This window comes from Aphis gossypii, chromosome 2 (genome assembly GCF_020184175.1).
Source record: "Aphis gossypii isolate Hap1 chromosome 2, ASM2018417v2, whole genome shotgun sequence".
NCBI classification, from domain to species: Eukaryota; Metazoa; Arthropoda; class Insecta; order Hemiptera; family Aphididae; genus Aphis; species Aphis gossypii.
Genome location: NC_065531.1, coordinates 44,080,492 through 44,094,227, shown reverse-complemented (window position 1 = coordinate 44,094,227; position 13,736 = coordinate 44,080,492). Strand labels below are relative to the sequence as shown.

At 28.3% G+C, this 13,736-nt stretch overlaps 3 protein-coding genes across 4 annotated transcripts; 2 read left to right on the top strand and 1 right to left on the bottom strand.

The window, feature by feature from the left end:
• The first annotated feature begins 2,153 nt into the window (after positions 1-2,153).
• LOC114130609 (nucleosome assembly protein 1-like 1) lies at positions 2,154-6,098 on the top strand. The gene is made up of 9 exons (XM_027995614.2): positions 2,154-2,368; positions 3,202-3,313; positions 4,093-4,236; positions 4,294-4,424; positions 4,526-4,691; positions 4,753-4,890; positions 4,953-5,100; positions 5,510-5,629; positions 5,708-6,098. The coding sequence occupies exons 2-9, from the start codon at positions 3,203-3,205 to the stop codon at positions 5,884-5,886; spliced, it is 1,137 nt and encodes a 378-aa protein (XP_027851415.1). The 5' UTR covers positions 2,154-2,368; position 3,202; the 3' UTR covers positions 5,887-6,098.
• Positions 6,099-8,201: 2,103 nt separating this feature from the next.
• On the top strand, positions 8,202-11,225 carry LOC114130623 (phosphopentomutase). Of its 2 annotated transcripts, none has more exons than XM_027995634.2 (10): positions 8,202-8,556; positions 8,638-8,897; positions 8,959-9,151; positions 9,229-9,495; positions 9,602-9,783; positions 9,858-10,041; positions 10,119-10,342; positions 10,405-10,510; positions 10,572-10,801; positions 10,884-11,225. In XM_027995634.2, exons 1-10 carry the CDS (start codon positions 8,491-8,493, stop codon positions 10,984-10,986), a joined length of 1,815 nt encoding a protein of 604 aa, XP_027851435.1. In that variant the 5' UTR covers positions 8,202-8,490; the 3' UTR covers positions 10,987-11,225. The 2 variants fall into 2 exon arrangements, with proteins under 2 accessions (XP_027851435.1, XP_050055039.1); XM_050199082.1 differs by having other exon boundaries at positions 8,625-8,897.
• LOC114130627 (eukaryotic translation initiation factor 3 subunit K) lies at positions 11,163-12,914 on the bottom strand. The gene is made up of 4 exons (XM_027995639.2): positions 12,691-12,914; positions 12,387-12,603; positions 11,471-11,690; positions 11,163-11,406 (listed from the first exon to the last, which is right to left on the bottom strand). Exons 1-4 carry the CDS (start codon positions 12,741-12,743, stop codon positions 11,249-11,251), a joined length of 648 nt encoding a protein of 215 aa, XP_027851440.1. The 5' UTR covers positions 12,744-12,914; the 3' UTR covers positions 11,163-11,248.
• Positions 12,915-13,736: the final 822 nt, after the last annotated feature.

Here is a 13,736-nt window from a genome sequence, read left to right as displayed (position 1 = left end):
TATTATAAAACTTTTAATATTTCAAATTATTTAACCATCAACTCATAATACACTAATACCTGTTATTACAATATTCTATATAATATTTTAAAAAGTATAACAAACAAGTAATATAATTAAATTCAAAATTTTACTACTTTCTATCTGTTATATTAATAATATATGATCATTGATCTATTAAGAATATTTAACCAATTTAATTATTTATTAATACATACCATAATATTTTAGTAGTCATAACTAGCGGTTGGATTTTTATGACCTTGCATATTTATTTCTATTGTATGCAGTTAAGCGGGAGTAAAATATTTTTACAATCCATGAAGCACAGGATTCATAGAAATAATTTTATTTTGCAAAAAAAGCATAGTTTACGGGTTAAAGAATATTCAATTTTATAGAATATTTTTATGTTTGTAAATATTTTTCAAAAGAAAATAATAATTATATTTCATATTATTTTTATGTATCATTTATGCACCAATTAGTTTTGATTGTAGACAAATAAAATAAATATTAACTGTTATTGACTTGTTGTAAACCAAATAAATAAAATAAATTTAAACTGAATAATTTTAATATGTATATATATTTTTTTTTTACAGTACATTAAAAAAATATATAATGCCTATTTTTAATGATGTAAAACATTATATTAGGTAAAAGGATTTTAAGAGAATATAAATCTGATCTCTTGTGATAACACTCATAACTCTTAATATATAAGGATAATTAATATTTGATATACTTAAATGTCATAAAAAAAATGGTGCATTGACAATTATTTGTTTTTTTATTTTATTTAGTTTACATAGTTTGTATTTTTCCCCATATTTCTTAATAACTTGTCATAAGATAGAAATAAAAAGTTTTATAGCATATTAAAGTGGTAATTATTTAATAGTTTTATATTTTATAAAACAAATTATCTCTACAATTATGAATATTATAACACAAAAAATGATATAAATATGTTTAAATAATGCCAAAATTAATAATTAAATTGTTTGATATAGGTAGTCATGATATTAGCCTGTACTCCATAATATGTTCATCTTTATAATTATATTTATGTATGTGTCCTCTATGCATTTTTAAGTCATTCATACGATTGCGATGAAATTTTATACAGCATAGGTTAGACCTCTGGGAAGAAAATGGAGCTAATTTAAAAAGGGAGATGCTCAAACAGGGAAAATACACTGGACATTTTTGTTTATACATTTATTTGGCAGTTCATACCTAATCATTTATAAGTAATGAATTACTTATAAAACAAAACATATTAGGGATGGCATTTTTAATGGGAAACAAAGTACACGGTATCTACTAGTAAGTTATATTTATAAATTCTAAATAAAATGATCTGGGGATTATTAAAACTGAAATTTATCATTTTTTCAAAAATAAGTGCTAAAATCTTTTAAGCTTTAGACTCTGAAAGTCTGAAATACTTTATAACAAACAATAATGGTTTATTATTGGGCATCATGGAACTTAGATGGACATTTAGATGTTTATGCAACTACGTGTTGTCGTGTTGAGAATCTTATTTGATTCACTCATTTAAAAATGCATACAATTAAAATCTAAAATATTTATTAACATTTGTAATTGATTAACTAGTACACTAGGTGAATACCTAGTATTCATTTGTTTAAATTTTTATCACAGGAATATTCTTTAAAATGAAAAAAGAATCCTGACAATAGTTTATCCTTGTTTTAGTATACCTAATATATTGATGATTTCTACAGTTTATATTTGCAATATTACAGGTAGCTATGTAATGTGTGTTTTTTTTTGAATTTCATATTAAATGGTTTAATCTTGAATGGTAATAGTAGTGAAATATCATACCACACTATTAAAAATACATAAAATACATATTATATGTAAATTCTTATAATTTTATGTATGATTTTAACATTAGAATCATTATATAAATATAATATCGTGTTAGATTTTTGGTTAGGTATAATTTATTTTTTGAAAATTAAAATCACGCGGCTGATCTAAGATCATGGACGTTCTGAAAGACATGCAGTGCACAACGTCTTTGGTGGCGGATCCGCGGTCGCCACGCCATTGGTCGATACACGTCCATTGTTATCGATGGATACCGTGGGAAACGAACTAACAGTCGTTAAGGTTACGTTTCTGTCGTTCACTTCAATTCCGCGCCTCTAGTACGCCGCACTTCGTTCAATTTTCGTTGTTACGAAGTTGTGTATTGTGTGGTGTGTGCACGACATTCGCGCGACCGCCGAATTTTTCGTGCCCGGTGAACAAACCCACCAGTGCGTACACACGGAGATTCACTTAACGATCAGCAATCTTTCACGTACGGTTCTTTCGACACCTTCAGGTAAGAGAACGCACTTTTTGTCCGGTTATTACTATGAATATCGGTGATGATTGCGCGCGCTACACGCTGATGACCATGTGCTTCCGAAAATTTCTCGTTTCACGGCCCGCCTAATACTATCGTGCTGACTTGAACATTAATTGCTGAATTATCATTATGTATTGGCGTTTTCGTTTTTTTTTAATATGAGCATACAAATTATAATGTAGGTGTATGGTCGACGGATTTTAAGTCGTTCAGGTCGGCGTAACGTAGTGATAAGGTGGTGAGGTTAGGCGGTAGTGCCGCCGCTCGCACGCCGACGGTTACATGCCGGACCATGATCAAACGAGGTTTTCTCCGTTTCTGAATTTCTTATTTTAATATTGGTTTGTTCGGCACGAAATAATGAAAATTCATTGTTGTATTACGAATTAATCCGTTAAAGCGACGTATTTTTCGAATTTATTGAGGTTATCGATATGACGTAGTTCCTTTTATCTATTTCAACTGTCAGTCAACGTCGTTTATTACGTCTTATATTATTAAATTTAATTGTATTATCATTTAACGCATTGCGCGTAATGAGAAAATTATTGAAATTTATTAATTGTCAAATGTTATATTATGTAACTTAATATTATCCTGTTGTATATAATATGATAGTTTGAAAATTGTTAAACTAGGTAGATTGATTGAGTATTTTATTTTTATAGTCGAAATACTGAGTGTAGTAGACTGAGTTATTCACTTGGTTGACTCATCATTATACTGTATGTGACCTTGCTTAAATTAGTTCTAAGTATTGTCTATTTAATCAACTGATATTTTAAACTAAACATTATTTTTAACAGAATGTCTGCAGAAAATGACAATGATTCTTCATCATCTGGTTCTGAAATGGAACAGGACGCTCCATTAAAACATAAATCTGGTTTTAGAGGTGAAGGAGATGATATAATGCCAGTAAGATCTTTGTTTTAATACCATATTCTTAGTGAAAATTAATTTTAATATATTTGTGGCAATTTTATTCATTAATTTGAGTTTTGCTTTTTTCATATCAAGTTAAAATTTCAATAAGTTTTTAATTTAACTTTATTATTAGAAAAATAATTAATAGTTAATTTAATATTGCTTACTTACATTTTTATGAAATACTGATAAAAATAAATTTTCCCTCCAAAACTATGAATACCTTTTTTTTATGTCGAAATCGTGGGCAAAGAGGGAAATTTGGTATCCCATTACTGCCTTCTTGCTCACATCATTTATTGTCATATCCAGAAAATAATTAAAAGTAACAAAAGTGATGCATAACATATATTATTAATATTCTTAAAAATATGAATACCTAAAGGTTAGGGTCTAACTGATACCTATTATATGTAATTATTAAATTTGATTAATTGAATATTATAGTCAATTCAGAATAAGAATTCCCACTTTCGTGCATACATATTGAGCCGCCAGACGGCTTGACACCCCTGGTGGAATTGAAGTATGCTGTGGTTGGTTTTCAGTTGTCGACCACCACTGTTGCTGTGTATACTATACAGATGACGGTGGTGAACGAGATGAGTTGTGTACGGTTGAGTGGATATTTTTATTCTGATTAGACTATTTAAGTCAATGTATTATATTTGTTCTCTTAGTTTATTTAAAAGTTTTTTTATAAATACATTAAATTTAAAAATGTAAACCAAATTCAGAAATATTTTTATGATTAATACTTAATTATTTAGATTCTTCCACCAGTTGTGAAGAAACGTGTGAAGGCCTTGAAAAAGTTACTTGTAGCGCAGACTGATGTTGATACTAAATTCTACACTGAGCTTCATGTTCTTGAATGCAAATATCATAAAGAGTATTTGCAATATTATAATAAGGTAAAATACATAATAATATACTCTAAATATTTCGGTTTAATATATTATTTATTTTAGCGAAGTGATATAGTTCAAGGAAACTATGAACCTACCGAAGAAGAATGTGATTTTCCTTCAGATGAAGAAGATGATGTTAAAGATCTCTCTACAGATATGGAAGGAAAAATAAAACTTGAAGAATCAAAAGCGTAAGTGTATTATTTATATTTATTATAATTATTATAGTAATATATATGTAATTATTATTTTTTTAAGTTATATGAAAAATTGTAAATAATTTTGTTAACAGTGATGCTGTTGTAGACAGTACTAACGACAATTTAAAAGGCATTCCAGACTTTTGGCTAACTATTTTAAAGAATACAAGTCTTATCAGTGATATGATTCAACCCCATGATGAACCTATTCTTAGTCATTTGACAGATATCAAAGTTTATCTGTTGGAAGAACCCATGGTATATTTCTTTAGGCACAACTCATTTTTTTTTTTTTATTCTTATTTATTTATTATTGTAGGGTTTTGCTTTGGAATTCCATTTTTCTCCTAATGAATGGTTTACCAATACTGTATTAACTAAGGAATATGAAATGAAATGTGTTCCCGAAAAGAACAATCCATTAAGTTTTGAAGGACCTGAAATTTTCAAGTGCAAAGTATGTATTTATATATATTAAACAAATAGAAAAAACTTAAAATAATATCAATATAAATATAGGGTTGCACTATTCAATGGAATAAAGGAAAGAATGTGACAGTGAAAGTAGTTAAGAAGAAACAAAAACATAAGGTGAAGGGTGCTGTTCGCTTTGTTAACAAGACTGTACAAAATGTATCATTCTTCCATTTCTTCAGTCCTCCTACTGGTGAGTTATTAATCTTGAAAATTAAGATAGTTAAATATATATAAGGACTCAATTAAAATTTGTTTATCTATGAAATTTCATTTAATTTTCCAATATAATTTTTTGTAAAAAAGCATTTTAGATTGATTTTGACAAATTATTTAATCTGACTGATTTGTCCTTCCATAATGCTAATATTAACTGGCTTAAACAACTACCACTTTGACAAATAGTGTAATTGTGGCTTTAATTGAGCCAATAACAAAATTAATATTTATATTATGATAGGTATCTAATTTTCACAATTAAAACTGCAATTTGTTGTAATTAACTTAAAAGTTTTTTTTCTATTAGAAAAACTAATCCTTTTAAGTTTATTTAATGTTATACGTTTGCTCACATTTGTAATTACATTGTTATGTAATTTCAGTGCCAGATGATCCAGAAACTGAAGTTGACGAAGAAATTGATAATTTGTTGACAACAGATTTTGAAATCGGCCATTACATCCGTGAAAGAATAATTCCTAGAGCTGTTCTGTATTATACAGGTATGAATTGGTTAATACTTTTTCTTTAATATATTAAATAATAATAATATAAATTTCTGATTTTTAATCATATAATAGGTGAAGCATTATTGGATGAAAATGATTATGATGAAGATGATGATGAGGAAGAGTCTGATAATGATGAAGACGATGATGACGATGAAGATGAAGAAACTGGTAATGATCCTGAATACAATCCACGTCAGGATAAATTGTTGAACAAACAAGTCAACCCAGCTGAATGTAAACAACAGTAAATTGTTGTAATAGTGTTAAAATCAACCTCATGTATAATCACTACTCGTTTTACAAATAAATAATAATAAAAAAACCTTCACTCTAAATAAGTTCACATTTTTGAGATTAAGCCTTTATTCATTGCTATGTTGAATTGAATATGAAATATTATGTGTATTTTATACATTTCTCTAACTTTATATGCAAATAAAATTATTTTTATATTATCATATATATATTTTTTTTTAATTGTAGTAGGTTCTGGTGGATTAGATCAGGGATCTCCAAACTACGGCCCGTGGGCCGGATACGGCCCTCGAACAAATTTTAACCGGCCCGCGGCGCTCTAGGATAATAAATATTCGAGATGATATATCTAACATTTAAAAATTAAAATTTGTATGTGTTAATGTGTTATAATATATGTGTATAAACTTTTGGCCCGCTAAGAGAGAATGATATTTTTTGTGGCCCTTGAATAAAAAAGTTTGGAGACCCCTGGATTAGATTATATATGCATTTAGTTCTTAAACAGCTAATATATAGGATATGTTTGTGGATGTGTGTTATTGTACTTTTTAATTGATTTTAATTAATTATTCAAGTGTAAGAAATAGAGAAAATTGTTGAACAAAATGTTTTGAGATACTGTATTGAGCGTTGATGATTGAATGTTAATTTTACAATATTTTTTTCAGTTTATAGTAGTAAATATTAAAAGACTAGACTACAAACATTTCTGATAGTGTTGTATTTTTAAGAGGTTAAAACATTTAATGTTTCTAGTATTTTTTACTTGAGGAAAAATAGATTTTGTTGTTGATTTGTAATCGAAAAATAAATTAATTGTATAAATTATAAGATCTGAATAGACTGGCTGTGAGTCACTTTAACTTAAACATATTAAAATTACATTTCTATACGTTCACTTCATCAAATATAATATTATATCCACTTCATTTATCAAAGGTTTATCAGTGATTTTGGCTTTATCTTCAAGTGCAAACATATAATATGCATTAAAGCCTGCAGGTAGTATTATGCATACTTTCTTCATTTAAGGCTTTCAAATTGTTCATTAGTTTTTATGAATTACATTTTTCACAATTATAAGTTCTAAAATTATATCACAAAGCTCTATAATATTGCATACTTGTAACTTTTATGCTTTATTCTTGTGTATTTCTCAAAAGTCTTATGTGATAAATGTCTAAACGATTGTTAACTATAATACATTAACCCACCTTTAATTTATTACAGTCACTGTCACCGCATGTTCTATCCATGCCATTATAGGTGTAGTCGTGTAGGCCATAATAGTCAATGTACTTAAAAGTCAAATCTTCTGTTGAGATTGACGGTATTGTAATACTGTCATTTCAATATAGTTTATAATTCATAGGTAAGTGTACATTAAACACTTACAGTATTACTAAATAGGTGGTATAGTATTGCACTTTTAATAAATCTTCATTTTAAAATTAATGTGCTTTTATTTTAGGTAGTATTAACTGATAATACCAAGGTAGTAAGGTAATAATATTTGATCGAACAACATTAATCTAACCTTTATATTATTTGACCAACACCATTTTTATTTTTAAGAGCCATCATTTTTGGAGCAGTTAAAATGTTCCAACTTTGAATATTTTAAATGTTGGGACTTCAGTGGCATGCGTAGGAAAATTTGGTATAGTGGGGGCTGTCATAAATAAAAATGTATTATTTTACATTATTTTGATAAACGAGATCCATAATCCAGTCATGTTTGAAGACTAAAAAAAAAAAAAAAAACCCACAGGGGATATGTCCCCCATCATCCCTCTGAGCCCGCCAGTGTTGAACGTAGTAAGTTTGTTACCTATGAGTTTATGAGTACCAAATCATGGCTAAATTAAATTATTTAGCCATGTACCAAATTAAATCTAGAAGATACTATGGAAGAAAATATTCCCTATACCTACTTTTCAAAATAATGAAACTTAGAAATTACAAAAGACAGACAATCCATATAAGAAGTTAATAATAGTTAAGTTTTAATTTTTACCAAAATCTAGAAATTGTATACATTATTTTGTAGCTTTAAATAATTTTTCTCGTTATGCCCACGGTTTAAGATGTATCTTAAATCGTGGTCATGCTTAAGGCTAAAAAAATTTACCATACTGTTATGAAACAATTTAAAAAATGTCAATGAATTAAATTTTTTATTAGATTAGTAAACGTCAGACAGAATTGCTCTGTTATCAACGTTGATAAAAATACGTTAATAGACTGTACTTGTATTAGTTATGTGATATAGTCATAGGATAGGTATGGTCGTGTGTATGTGTATTTGAAAAATTACAATTATTTTGTAATACCACTTTTATAAAACCTTAGATAAGTACAAAATTCTATATAACACAATACATACATTGAATGCGTTTATTATATTATACGTTCATAATAATCGCGAATAGTAAAATAAGATAATAAATAATAATATTTTTAATAAACAACCATTTTCTTTGTCTATACATATTAGTAAATTACTTATGACCCAATTACTGAATTAAAAAAACAACAGTGGAAAGTTAAAATTTACAATTAATAGCATAATAAAGTTACTTCTTGAAAACGAAATGGATACAACATTCCTGCCAGAATATTTAGAATTACTAGTGAAAAATTGGCTTTCATGGAATCAAGTATGAGCTTTATTGTTCGAACAGTTTTGCCATAGAACATTATTAGTAGCATTATTTAACTTATTTAGTTGTGATTTTCAGTCACAACAATATGCTGTCGAACTAGCAGAAATACTTGTAGAGAAAAATGTGGATAAAATAAAAAATATGTTTGATGGTCGCCTGTCATTTGGAACAGCGGGCCTGAGAGGAGCGATGAGTCCCGGTTTCAAACGGATGAATGATCTAGTAGTCATACAATCTGCTCAAGGGCTTTTGTATTACATGCTTAGTGTCTTTGGGGATTCATTAAAAACATCCGGTATCATTATTGGATATGATGGAAGATATAATAGTAGAAGGTTGTGGAACAAAATTCCCTTAAATAATGTGAATTTTATTAATTGTTTTAAATCATTTTAGATTTGCAGAATTGACATCACAAGTTTTCTTAAAACATTCTGTCAAAGTATATCTAATGAATGAAGTCTGCCCAACTCCATTTGTGGCTTTCGGAATAAAGTTATACAAATGTTGTGGTGGGATAATGGTAACTGCGTCACATAATCCAAAAGAAGATAATGGTTATAAAGTATTCTGGGAAAATGGAGCACAAGTTAGAAAGTTTTAAAAAATATTAGTGATTCCGCTAGTCACCTTATAACTTATATAAATGTTCAAATATATTTCCAGATTATCTCTCCGATTGACAAAAATATTGAAAAAAGTATTACTGAACATTTAGAGCCTGAAGATGTTTGGAATACTGAAGACATTTATAGTAATAATTTGTTAGTAAATCCATTAATTGACCTGCAGAAACATTACAACTGTTATGTTGACAAAATGTTGTTTCCTAATTTGGATAAAAAGAATACAAATACAGTTTTCACATATACCCCTATGCATGGTGTAGGCTATAATTATATAAAAAATGTGTTTGAAAATGCAAAATTTAATGTGAGTATTTATGGAAATTAACAAAATTGCATTTGTCATGAATATATCTTAATAAATTAATTGATGCGTTAGCTATTATAATACCTATTTGAATCACAATATATAGCCAGTGGTAGTTGTTGAACAACAAAAAGATCCAAACCCAGAATTTCCAACTGTTCCATTCCCAAACCCAGAAGAGGGTAAAAGTGCATTAAAATTGGCAATAGAAACAGCTGAAAACAACTGTAGTCGTATTATACTTGCTAACGATCCTGATGCCGACAGATTAGCTGTAGCTGAACATCCGTAACATAAATATTATATAATTATTATAAAATATTCTTAGTTAGAATGAATGATAAAGCACATTTTATTTTTAGGATAGGTAGCAATGACTGGAAAATATTTACTGGAAACGAACTTGGAGCTTTGTTAGGGTGGTGGGTGATACATACATACAAAAAAATACACGGTAAAACAAATCCTAAATTGGTTGTATTATCAAGCACAGTATCATCTGCAATACTTAAATCCATGGCTAAAATTGAAGGCATCAAATTTGAAGTACTTAACATCACAAGCCAAAATTAATATCTTAGTTTATGCTATTAACAAATTATAATTAACATTTTAACTTTTAGGAAACACTCACTGGGTTCAAGTGGATGGGAAATAGAGCTGATCAGCTGTCTGCTGAAGGATATAACGTAATTTATGCCTTTGAAGAGTCTATTGGTTACATGTGCAGCAGTGAGGTTCTGGATAAAGATGGAATATCTGCTGCTGTTAAAATTTCAGAACTAGCTATATACTTAGAAAAAGAAAATAGAACATTATCTTCAGCTTTAGAATTTATATACAAACAGTAACGGTTAATTTTAAATTTAATATTTATTTTGGAAATAAAACTATTTTATTTTGTATTAGATATGGTTGGCATTTATCCGTAAACTCGTATTTTATATGCAACGATAGCTTGATGATAAAGAAAATATTTGAATCAATTAGACAAAATAATAATCAGCCAAACAATGTAACTTTCAATATCACTCATAATATGTTGCAAGTTTTAATTTATCTTTTCATTTTTACAGTATCCAAAATCCATTCTCGGAGGACGATATTCAATTAAATCGGTTCGAGATATGACAACTGGATATGATTCCAGTACTATAGATCATAAACCAGTATTGTCTGTATCAAAATCATCTCAAATGATAACATTTCATTTTGATAATGGTTTGATTGCTACATTACGAACAAGTGGAACAGAACCCAAAATAAAATATTATGCTGAATTATGCAGTGAACCTGAAAATTCTTCGTAAGTCTTATTTAATGTTTTTTTTTTTTTACTATTTAACTTACAATGCTTTATATAATTTAATATTTAAATTTATTTTTAGTGATGTTAACAAATTGAAAAGCGTCCTGGATGAAATGGTGGAAGGAATAATTGAAGAATTTTTAAAACCACAAGAAAATTCTCTTATTTTTCGCAATAACTAGTTAAAGACAAATAGACATTACTCAGATTATTTTGTATATTAATTTAAAATTTAAAATAGATTCAAGATTGTTATAAAATTAATTTTTAAATTAATACTGGATTTGATGGTAGTTATTAAATAGAAGCGAACAGTGGTCAATAGTCATACTTAAACATTCCAATGAAAAGAATATAATCCAATTATTTCAATTATTTATTGTAAATAAACATATGTATTAAATATTGGTATAAAAATGCATTTGAATTTACAACTTTTATAAATTAACGACAACTTGCCATAACACCCAAAATATTTTCATAATCAATTTTCTCAGTAATATTTTTGGTTTTGATATTTTCATCTTGGTTAGCTACAAACACATATTTATTGTCCAGTTCCTTCCAATTGTATTTTAGAATCCAATGTTTTAAAGCAGCGTCTGTTGAAAAGAATGATTATTAATTATGGTAAATTGAACTTTAATATAATTGATTAATACATACCGTCAATCCCTCCCAGTAATTCCATAAGAAAATGTTTTTCGATAGACTGAAATGTAATACCAATCACATGGCACACAAATTTGCGCACAGAATCTAAAAACCCATTAACTTTAGCATATAGTTCAGGCGTGGAATGAACATTATACCAAAATTCTTTGAAGTTGCAGTTTTCCAATAAATCAGCCAAGAACAATACTTGACTTAATGGAGCTTCTTGACACTAAATTATTTAATAAACTCAGTCAATATATATTTAAATAAATTGAATAACCAGTACATAAGAACAATAAAGTATGAATTAATAACATATTTTCAAAGATTTGATAAATTATTTAAAGTTATAACTCAGTAATTGGTACTATGAAAAGTTCAAAACTTAAATTGAATGATCAATATTAATAGCTACACTTTAATATTACTATACTCCATTTACATTAAAGAAGAGAGCCAGGTAGTCAACTTCAGTGTATGGGTATGGTGTCGTTCTGTTTATATTACTGGTGGTTGATTAAACAGGGAGAAACAACGTATGACCAGTGCACCATCAACCAAAACTGGTCGCTTCTAAATGTGAATGGAGCACCTATTTTAAGGTTAAGTATGTATCAGGTGGCAGCCAAAAAATTAATTTTATCATACCAATTTATTGTTATTTATTTCTTTTTTTTTTGGCCATAATCACAGATGGCTGGGATTTTATGTCCCAACAACACTAGTTTTCAGTCACCACCTGATGCATTCTTAAACTGAAAAGATTGGAGTATTCTATTTAGTAATTATTAATTAAGTAAAAATTACTTAATAGTATTTAAATGAGCTGTTTAATCTTAAAAATCTAAACCATTTTATTCTTTCAAAATCAGTATACCTCGTTAATTAAAATATTATGGATGAACCTAACCAAAATATTTCTTACCAATTTTTCATTCAACAGACATTTGCACAGCACGAAATCAGAGTGAGGAAAGTTGGTGATCGCCTTCAACATGATTTGAACAGTGATATCCAAATTATAATCGTGATGAAATTGATATATTTTGAGGACTGCAAGGTTCGCTTCTAGATCGTACGTGTTCTCTTGAGACTGTACTTCCACGTAGTGTTCAAGGGTGGACAAATGCTGGGGATTGTATCTAAAAGTGAACAGTTAAATGCATGTGAAATTTGCTGAAGAAAGCGAAAAGACGAGATCAACAACGCGCTGAAATGACTAAACATACCTTTCGATGCCCTGCAAAAGTGACGCTACCGTTTGTCTCATTGCTTCGGCCATGATTAGTTCGATTAAAAAACGAATAAAGTATTAACACCCAAAAGTTTTAATAAAATGATTAAACGGACTACAGGCACGCTGGTTATGGAGACAGGAAGAAATGGTAAGTCGCGTCGTGACTCGTGATCGTATGACTTTTTATTTGTGTGATTATAATTTTAGGACGGCCGTGTTCATTAACAGCTAGTTCGATAAGCAAATGGACAATGCGGCAAAACCGGGAACCGGTGTAGACAACCCCCACAACACGTACATTAAAATATGGTACTATCCGTGGCCTTGTGCTGGCGAGCAACACTGTTGTATTTTGAATTTTCATCACACTTTCTTCAAAAATCATCCACTTTACAATCAGTAGTTTTATCATTATCGGATAACACACTATCATCAAATAGCTGCAGTCACTGAGATAGATAAGAATATACTGGAGCGCGGACTATGATGTAAAAACGGGCCGACGTATTTTTCGTTACCCCCACTCCTGTATGGCAAGAAATTGAACTTCCATACCAATAACATTGAAAGACTACACATTTTAACTTGACATAACTCTGGGATAAATTATCGTATTACGTTAACTTTGGTATCAAAATTTTTGTTTTTATGTGTACTTCAAACTTATATTTACAAAATATAAAAATAAAAACTCTGAACAACATTTTTATTAAAAACAAAATTGCCCACGCTGTAGTATAAATAGTATAATACTCATCACGCGATACCATATTATAATTTATATTATTTAATGAAATTAATATTAAAAATACAATTTTAATAATTTTATCATAATGAATCTTGGAAAAAAAAGCCCCGTACCAACTAAATACATTTTTTTTAAATTTTATAATGTACCTTTATATCAACTTAATTATGTAACACTTTTTTTGACATAGGTATTTATAATATATATTATATAAAATATTCGTTTAATAATAATTTGTAACTACTTTTATATCATAATAATATTAATAAAATAATACACCAAATATTTTA